The sequence below is a fragment of the Acanthochromis polyacanthus genome, chromosome 6 (genome assembly GCF_021347895.1).
Source record: "Acanthochromis polyacanthus isolate Apoly-LR-REF ecotype Palm Island chromosome 6, KAUST_Apoly_ChrSc, whole genome shotgun sequence".
Taxonomy (NCBI): Eukaryota; Metazoa; Chordata; class Actinopteri; family Pomacentridae; genus Acanthochromis; species Acanthochromis polyacanthus.
In genome coordinates, this window is record NC_067118.1 from 21073298 (window position 1) to 21082991 (window position 9694).

The 9694-nt window shown below is 41.3% G+C and overlaps 1 protein-coding gene across 1 annotated transcript; it reads right to left on the reverse strand.

Moving 5' to 3' along the window:
- Positions 1-906: 906 nt before the first annotated feature.
- On the reverse strand, positions 907-7734 carry krt8 (keratin 8). Its single transcript, XM_022193768.2, has 8 exons — positions 7210-7734; positions 5404-5612; positions 4708-4768; positions 4461-4556; positions 3984-4148; positions 3764-3889; positions 3371-3635; positions 907-3261 (listed from the first exon to the last, which is right to left on the reverse strand). The coding sequence occupies exons 1-8, from the start codon at positions 7603-7605 to the stop codon at positions 3002-3004; spliced, it is 1578 nt and encodes a 525-aa protein (XP_022049460.1). The 5' UTR covers positions 7606-7734; the 3' UTR covers positions 907-3001.
- Positions 7735-9694: the final 1960 nt, after the last annotated feature.

The following is a 9694-nucleotide window of genomic DNA, read 5'->3' on the forward strand; positions in this document are numbered from 1 at the left end:
AGACAAATCATAAAGTTCATAAAAATAATGGAAATAATGCAGGTGACCTTGATGCCGCATACAATAACTCCATGATGCTGTGATTGCTATGGAAATACAAACATGACTTACAGTGCAGCTGTTATACTGTAGGCAAACAATACTATTTCTGCTTAACAAAAATATGTGGAAGTAACAATTAAAGTGCCACTACCTGATCATAAGTAATGTTGTAACATGCTCATTACATAAATCAGCATAAGCCCAATGAGATGCAACATCATCACTTCCTAAAAATCTGCACAAAAAGGTGATACAATTTAAATCATTTGACATTTTACAGATTTTTCACAAAGGTGTGCTAACTTCTGTTTCAAACTGTAGGTACAGAGCCTTCTTCAGTGTCATCAGTAACACCAGCGCTTATCTACTATTATGGTAAAATGGCTGCTTTGAAAAATGTTACTCTAAATCACTAATTAAAGGGAGGCAGCAGTTTGTAGTTGAAAGTCTTTCCTCTCAGTGATGAAACATATATTGCATGCAGTGGCTAAATCCACAAATAAAACTAAAATGAAGGAAACAAAACTGGTGATAATCAATGATGATTCCGAGCTGCATATCAGACAACAACATATGTTTAGTTAAGAATGTGTTTACTATTTTAGGTTTCCTTCTTTACCTTTGGTGTGGGCAAATGCATAGAACATTTATACAAATCAAGTTTCCATAATGCTGTATATATAATACCTATAAGATTTAAGCCCTCAATCAGATGATACCAATCCAACATATCCTGTTTACAGACATTATAATGACCCAGTTGATTATAGGATTACACAATTAATGAATAAACTGCATAGAAATGTTGCCATTTTATGTTATAAAGGTGTTTGTAAAAGAGAAAAAAAAAAGAGGCAGCAAAGATCAATTTAAAGGAATGTTTATTTTAACAAAATTAAGAGATACTAGTGCATTGTAGATAGATAAACACACAGCATTTACAGACAGAGATTCCTTGGAGAATCAAGCCATTGATCTGTGATATCATACATTTGCCTAACAACGGAGGCTCCACCTACAGGAAGCCAAAGGCCGAGCTGAGGACCCCAAAAAGGCAACAAAAGACCCCCAAAACAGCCACTTTTCCTTCAGTCTGGTTCAAACTTAACACTGCCCTAGTCCCCAGCAATACACTCACCAAGTTTTAAGTGGTGTGGAAGTATGACTGAGATATTGAAAGGACAGAAACAGACGGATGCATAGACGAGATTTCTTCAGTTATGGTTAGATGATGGATTCCAAAAATAAACTGATTTCAATAAAAGAAGGCTACTTTATGCAAGACTATAAAGGCAATGTTAGAAATAATTTTATCAAAATCATTACTTTGCCAAGGAACGCAGAGGAGTTAAGTGATGACCTGCTTACGTTTGTCTGTCCGTCTGTTTGTCTGTGGGCAACATTACTCAAAAATGGACAAATGAATTTGGATGATATTTTCAGGGAAGGTCAGAAATGACACAATGACGAACTCATTAGATTTTCGCAGTGATGCGGCTTATAGTCTGGATCCACGGATTTGCCAAAGATTTCTGTATCATTGCGGGATAGCAGCAAAGCATCACTGTAACTATGACAACTGAACGCTACATCAACTGCCTGCTGACGATCACACGATTGCAATCCTACCACAAATCAACCGCTGTGGTCTTATCAGAACTTATCCGTCAGAAATCATACAAGGAATAAGCAGCCTTGGCGGAGTACTGCGCTCTCTGAGTGCTTATCCTGTGTCATATTTAATCCTGATCTATATACATATTAAATGTCATCTTGGTATATAACATTATACATATGTGTATTAATGCGTGAATGTTAATTGCATGTATGTGCATAACTATTTGTCTAGTTATTGTCTTCACTGTGTAGCTTGTACAATTTTAGAACTATGCTTCATTCTCCATCTTCAGTTTTGTGTATAATGTGTACTATATGGACAGATATTGCATGTTTACACACTATGTATTACTTATTGTTATTTTGATCCTTTCATTATGTTGGATTATAGATGTACTGTATAGAAACTAGTGTATTCTAGCTGTCCAAATGTAGACAGTGTGTAAATGTGTTTTACCAGTTTGTAGGATTGAGGCACACCATCTCACACAAATATACTGATAAGACAGATCCTGTCAAATTTAGTAAAAGCAATTCATAATTTTTTACGTGACTTAAATTCAGGACAAGGAACTGTTGCTGATTCCAAATTGCTTCATCGCTTACAATATCTTCTGTCAGGTTTATTAGAAAATTACATTCATACATTACTACTATGTTTTTTTTTTCAGTTGTTTTTCTCTTCATCACCATTTAAAAAGAATAAATTCGCCTTTTCTCTCAGTAAACACATCTTTATTTGGTTCCGTAGCAAAAACAGCACCTCAGGACAGCAGTCTGGCGAGGGCAGCCTCCTAAGGGGTTCGAAACAGTTTCAGTTACAAGACACGCACAGGGAAGACATGCACTACCTACTGTAGCAGGCAATCTGAAAACATTAGTTGACCAACAACACTGAAGAACTGTTTCAGTACATTCACATTCCTTTGACAACACCACTGTCCGTTTGATGCAACACAACAGCCCTTTGTGTATGGAATAGCGGTTGCATGAATTTCAAGGGAGTGTGTTATATATATATAGATATATTTTTGCTTTGCTCCTTTCAGTTTGCCTGGATTTTATCTCATTTCTGAGACAAAACTTTTTTTTTTAGTACAAACAGTCAGACATCAGACATACAAAATAAATTCTTTGGTCCCTTTCAGATCTTTGGTAGTGTTAGGATCACTTATTGCTTCATGAAAAACAAGTTTAGGCTCTATTAGGGAGTGGCTGGCAAGCATTTTACTTCAGACTTGTTTATGACAATAGTTGGGGTGGGTGAACTGTGAGTATAAAACTACCAGAGAGGCAGAGGAGATCATAGCAGATAGGTAGCTAAACCTCAAAACTAGACAGCTCAATCCTCAATGACCTCAGAGGACTCGGACACCACTCTGCCATCCTTGGTCTCAATCATTTTGATAACAACATTCTTCTTGCTCTGGGTGGCGATGGTGGAGTAGCCGCCGGAGCCGTCGCTGCTGTATCCGCCGCTGTAACCGCCGCTGTAACCGCCTGCGCTGCTTGTACCACTGCCATATCCACCGCTGTACTTGCTGGAGAAGCTGCTTGTGTAGCCGCTCTTCAGGCTGTCCATGGGGAAACCGCCGTAACTTGCTGTTGAGAGAAAATAATTCAATTTTAAAATGTGTAGATTCTATTAAACCTGTAAAATGCACCACTGTATTACCAGAAGAGCAACAGCATGTTCATGAAGGTGACTTACTGCTCTGCTGGGAGATGTTGATAGCTTTGATGCCGTTGGCCAGTCTGTCCTCCTCTCCCTCCAGCAGCTTCCTGTAGGTGGCGATCTCAATGTCCAGAGCCAGCTTGACATTCATCAGATCCTGGTATTCTCTGATCTGGCGGGCCATGTCCTGCTTGGCTCTCTGCAGGGCTTCTTCCAGGTCCCTGATGCGGGCCTTGGCGTCCTTCACTGCCAGCTCACCGCGCTCCTCAGCCTCAGCGATCTGGGCCTCCAGGTTGGCCCGCTGAAAGAGGATTTGTAAAAAAAAAATTAAGAGTTGGTCTACTAATGTGATTGTGAACTGATTGTGTTTCCCATAGAGTGATGGTGAAAAACAAAATTTACTGGCTAAAAATCCCACACCACTCATACCTGTCCTTTGACAGCATCAATCTCTGATGTCAGTCTCTGGATCATACGGTTGAGGTCTGCAATCTCTGTTCTGGTAGACCTCAGGTCATCTCCATATCTGTTGGCGGACGTCTGCATCTCTTCATACTAAATGGATATTAGCAAAACAAGATATTACAAACCAGAAATCCACTTAATAAGCATATTTTATGAACAGAGTATTTAAAAGAATTATTCTTACTTTGGTCTTGTACCATGTCTCTGCCTCAGCGCGAGTGCGGTTGGCAATGTCCTCATACTGAGCCCTGACTTCTGCCACAATGGCGTCCATGTCCAGGTTACGGCTGTTGTCCATCTCCACAATGACTGAGGTGTCCTTGATCTGGCTCTGGAGTTCACGCAGTTCCTGAGGAAGCAAAACAAAAAGACAAGAAGAAAGATCAGTCACATGCTCTTCTTGAGGAAACCTATGCTGCTTAATGCAATTCCAGGGGTGGTGTAAGATTTGAATCAAGATGCTAAACAGATGTTGAAACATCTGTTGAAGCAGAAACCTCTTCCAAAATGCCACCACAAACATCATAAGCATGTCATGACAGGATAAATAAATCACAAATAATGCTGATGAAAGCAGCTAGCAGTTTGGAGACTGGAGACTTCACAGTCAGGAAGGGGAGCAACAAACAAACAGCACCATCAATCTAATTGTGTGCCGTACCTCCTCATAGATCGACCTGAGGAAGTTGATCTCATCTGTCAGACTCTCCAGCTTGGCCTCGAGCTCAACTTTATTCATGTAGGCCTCATCAACATCCTGGAACCAAGAAAAGATTTCATTAGAATGGAGTGTTACAAAGAACTGATTTACATATTTAGTGAAAGACAAGTATCAACATGCTGAAAGAAATACAGACAAGATATCAAAACTGTAACTGAACAACAAGTTGAGGGAAAACAAGACTCACCTTCTTGATGAGGACAAAGTCATTTTCACATTCTGTGCGCTTGTTAATCTCATCTTCATACCTGAGGGGAAATTAGATTATCATCAGATTTTGGATATTCAGAAAAATGGTCTGTCATGCTGTTTAGTTTTGTGAGTTTATACACTCATGTAACACTAGGAGGCGCAAGCAGTCCATCCCTTACTCTTCAACTCCTTTGGGACATTTGCCTCATATTGTCTGCTGACTCTAGGCCAAGCTCCAGAGCTGTTGCTGATATTTCTCCCATGGGGAAAACTTCAGCTGATATGTTCCATTTGTTGTGGACAACTAGCAAATGTGCGCTGCAGTGTTGTACCCATGTCTGTTGGAGACACGTGCATGTCAGCATGTGCACATTCATGCTAGTTTCCCATTGTATAAAGCTATGGAGAGTTTTCTCAATAAAGTGAGTTTTAGTTCCACTCATATGTAATGCAATGAGTGTTCAGAACATGCTTCCTCAGTGTTGTAATGCCCTTGAGTACATATGACGCAAGACAATGGACAGATGTAGGGAGTAGTCTGCACAAAGATTAACTCAATGTACTGCAAGGCGTATTCTGAAGCACAGATCTTTCTTGCACTCTGTACTGAATGTATAAGATGAATTCCAGATAAATCGCTGATATTATAAATTAACTCTGAAGGCCTTTACTTCCCCCCTTGGACACTCACTTGTTCTTGAAGTCCTCCACCAGGCCCTGCATGTTGTGCAGGTCGGCCTCCAGCTTCATCTTGTCGTTGCCCAGGCTGTCCAGCTGTCTGCGGAGGTTGGCGATGTAGGCCTCGAACATGGCGTCAATGTTGGAGCGGGTGGTGGTCTGTCCCTGCAGCAAGCTCCACTTGGTCTCCAGCATTTTGTTCTGCTGCTCCAGGAAGCGGACCTGATGTTGATGAAAGAATTAAAAAATAGAGTTACCATTCAAAAAAAGTATCATTATTGTTTACTGTTACACATGTGAAGACAAATACCTGTCATCATTGTGAATTATTAGGGAATTCCCTTTATAAAGTGTGATGTAGCTGCAGTTTGCTCCACAGTGACGAAACTGTATTCAAGATAAACATCATGATAATCAGTTAACTTCTCCAGGTCTCTTATTCACCACCTCCAGTCTTTGTTCTCTTATCTATTTTTGGTGTTTTGTAAGCTACTGATGGCTTTTCTCAGACTGGCTGTGCTTTTTCCAAAGGAAGGCCTGCATGACATACGTGCATCCTGACAGGAGGCATAGAGTTGGAAAAAGGCATGGATGGAGGACCAAACATAGTCAGCCTTTCTCCTGCATGCCTTCCTGTTTTTGTACAGCGAGAGACAAAGAGGTGAAGCTAAGTTTCATCCGCAGGCAGATGCAGAAAGGTATATATTTAACGGTGTAATATAGGTGTGATGAGGAAAGAGAAGAGAGTAGAGGAGTGGGGGAGGTGGTAAGTGAAGGGCCATTTATTAGCTGAAGAGGTGGGGAGCTTGCATACTTGTGATTAGTAAAATAGAGATAGTGAAAGCAGATATGTGACTCAGTGGGCCTTGTACCCTGGGACACTGCGCATCGAAACCACCTCTTATACTCGTCATTTGAACTGGAGTAAATACAGATAATAAAGTTACTCCAAATCCACTGCCACCACAGGATAATAGATAACTGGGTGGGAGTTTATCTGCGTTGAGTTGAAGCATGTAAAATGCACTTTATCTTCTCCTAACTGGGAGAAGGAGAGTTGATATGCAGCCAGTCAGCTGGCATTGACCAGAACATGAAACCAGCCGTCCTTTTTAAATATTAACCTGGTGCTGAGACCTCAAAGGGCCGATACTCTCCTGAGTATTACACAAATGCTGGACTTTGAATGATTAAAATTCAAGGTATTTATACATCTAGTGGACAGTCCTTATGTAGTGTGTCACTGTGAAAGAAGGTATTGTCATAAAGGTAACAATAGCACTTAATGCTGGCTGTGCGTGTGTTAGAGTCTGGTGGGGCCAACTGGGCAGCAGAAAAAGCCACACCCCAGCTAAGGGAGGGACCATTCCCAAGGTAACTCATATCACAAGCCCTGAGTTCTGCCCTGACACACCCTTAACTTTTTCTTCTCTCTCTCTCTCTTTGTCTATCTCATTTTTCCCTGTTCTGTTTTTCATCACTATAAAAGGGCAGCCAGAGCCAAAAGATAGAGGGCCTAAGCCTGAATTGCCTTTGTTGAATTTATGGGAGGCAATGAAAGCAAAGAGGGGAATATATCAACTCTCTGTGCAGCAAAAGTGGAGAAATCAGCATTACAGGACATGTGGCAAACATATGGGTCTCTCTATCAGATATTGCATAACAATGGCACAGCACTGAAACACTTTTTGCACTGTGAGTGAACTTTCCACTTAACTAAAGTAATTTCTGCTGCTTTGAAAGGAATAATAAATGGTAGCCAGAGTGATCTGACACACACACACACACATGTGTGTGTCCTGTAAGTACAAGCTCTTACCTTGTCAATGAAGGAAGCAAAGCGGTTGTTGAGGCTCTTGATCTGCTCTTTCTCCTGGGTGCGCACAGCTTGGATGGTGGGGTCAATCTCGAGGTTCAGGGGGGCCAGAAGGCTCTTGTTCACAGAGACAGGAGCGATGGCAGGCTGACTAATCATGCTACCACTGTAGCTCATGCCAAGGCCTCCTGAACTACCCATGCTTGAGCTCATGTTGTAGGCAGAGCTGCCGATGATGCCAGACCCTCCATAGCCCCTGTTGCTGGCACCTCCATAGGTACTCCTGACGGCGAAGCTCCTTTGGGAGGAAATACCACCGAATGGACCAGCGGATCTGCTGCTGAAGTTCTTTGGGGCAGAAGAACTTCTGATAGTTGTCATCTGGGTCTTGAAAGACATTTTGAAGTAGCTTTTCTTTCTAAAATGAGTCTGGTAAGGTCAGACCGAGCAGCTCAGTTGGCAAGGCAGGCAGACAGGCAGGCCAGCAGAGGGGAGAGACCAGAGTGGATAGAAAGAAGAGAAGCTACTGAGGAGTTTTAAAGCCTGCCCTGCTGTGGGAGGGGACTTAAGTGAGCTGCCATTGGTTACAGATCTGGAAGAGCAGGAGGGCAGGGCTGTAACATTACACTTCTATGACACATTGTCCAGTCAGTCAAAACCATTACCTGCTCTTTCTACAAGCTTCTGTGTTGTTGGAGAGAACCTTCTCTTTAGGAGGAATGTCAAGTGGTGATATTTCTATGCTTTCCTCTCACTCTAAGTTAAAGTATGTAAGCACACCACAAGTGACTCAACATAAAATCTAGAAGGCTGATCAAATTTGAAAGAAAAAAAAAATCAGTAGCTGTTTCATATGAGAAAAAAGTGCAGTGTTTGTGTGCTGAAGAGTTGGTTGGTGTGTGGCTAATATGAGGTTCCTATACTTCTTATCCATTAAGGTTTGTTTGCATCTGTAAATTAAGGTGAGGATACTATACACTGGTGGAATATGTGTGTCTGTGTATGGAGGGAGGGAGGCGCCGCTGATTTTCCTTTGGAACATGCAACAATGATTGTGGAATGCAGGCTGTGGTGCATTAGAGTGAATTTGGTAACACTCTGCATGTATTCTGTTGCCATTTTCTCAACAGATATGATCTTGTACAGAACCAGTATATTGTTGTCTTTCTGCACACCCTTTAGGCAATAAATATAAATAAGTTTCACATTCTCCGTTTTACATATTGACATAAACAAATTTGACTCGTCGTCCTGGATGTAGTTTGAAACTCTTCTCAACAGAATAATCTCTCACAGTTTGCTACCAACAGTCCTGTTTTTGGAGAATATGCTTACTTGCATTCATTTGGCGACATTGATTTTAACACTGATTGATTAGATTCAGTCAGTGTTAATCAGCACCGTTTGTTTCAGATCAATCAGCAATAATTAATGCTGATAAACCTGACGGGGAACATGATACCCTTCCTGGGTAAATTTTAAAAAATAATCAAGTCACATTTAAAATAACAGCTTTTGTTAACCAGAGTGTTGTCCAGTAAGGAAGTAAGGTTTGGTGTTGCAAATTTACCCAGCAAGTCTAAATATTCAGGTTAAGACCCCATAGTATTATTTAGAAAATCTAAATTACCAAACTAATTTAAATATGAAAGTTAAAGACCCACCGAGGAAGATTTTTATGCTCGTAACAAAGTCTCATATTAATGTGGATGAATCTTCGTTATTTACACTTATTAATGCCCCCATTTTCGATTCATGAATCATTTTGGTTTTGTAAATATTTGTATTTTATTAATTTTTTGTCGACTCGTCTAGAATTTCCTGTGAGAGACGGAGCGACTTACAGCAAATACGGTGCGCGTGCGCTGACGGAGCGTAGTAGAGCGGAGCTAGTTGTTTTTAGCAGTAGCAGAGCGGAGAGTTGGTTGAGAAGACGGCACACATGGAGCGCAAAAGGAAGCGAACAGAGCAAAGTCTGCAAGCAGAAAGGTTGTCAGATCGACAACGAAGCAAAAGAAAAGTTCATCTTGGACAGGCATTCCAGAGGTGGAGAGAATTCCGAGAGCAAAAATGAATCAAAACGGATGCCGAGCTGGCTGTGCTTCTCCGAGACAGGTATGTAACTTTAGCTCTTTGTAAGTTTGATACAGTTCTTTTGTCTTTTGTGTGTGTTGCTTGCGATGTGTGGTTAGTAGACTATGGGATTAGTTTGACTGGTTTAGTTGACTAACTTTGTGGCAAAAACACTGTGTGGGTACGACGGTTTGCGACAGTGCGCACCGAGGCTCACGAGAGGCCGAGGCTCCGCTAAAATCTTCCTCGGTGGGTCTTCAACACTCTGCAAAATTATACAGAAAAAGAAGAGAACAAGAGATCCAAAGATTCCAGATGAGCAGCATAATGGTGCCAGAAAGAACTCTGTTTTAACAAGAAGAGACCTCCAGTAGAACCAGGGTAAGTTAGAGTGGTCATCTGCCTCGACCGGTTG

Excerpts from the sequence above, each read along its gene's own strand:
- krt8 (XM_022193768.2), bottom strand. The coding sequence starts at position 7,605 with ATGTCTTTCAAGACCCAGATGACAACTATCAGAAGTTCTTCTGCCCCA. Across the intron at positions 4,769-5,403 it reads GTGGAGGACTTCAAGAACAA|GTATGAAGATGAGATTAACA; the intron begins GTGAGTGTCCAA and ends ATTTCCCCTCAG. Across the intron at positions 4,557-4,707 it reads ACTTTGTCCTCATCAAGAAG|GATGTTGATGAGGCCTACAT; the intron begins GTGAGTCTTGTT and ends TCTTGGTTCCAG.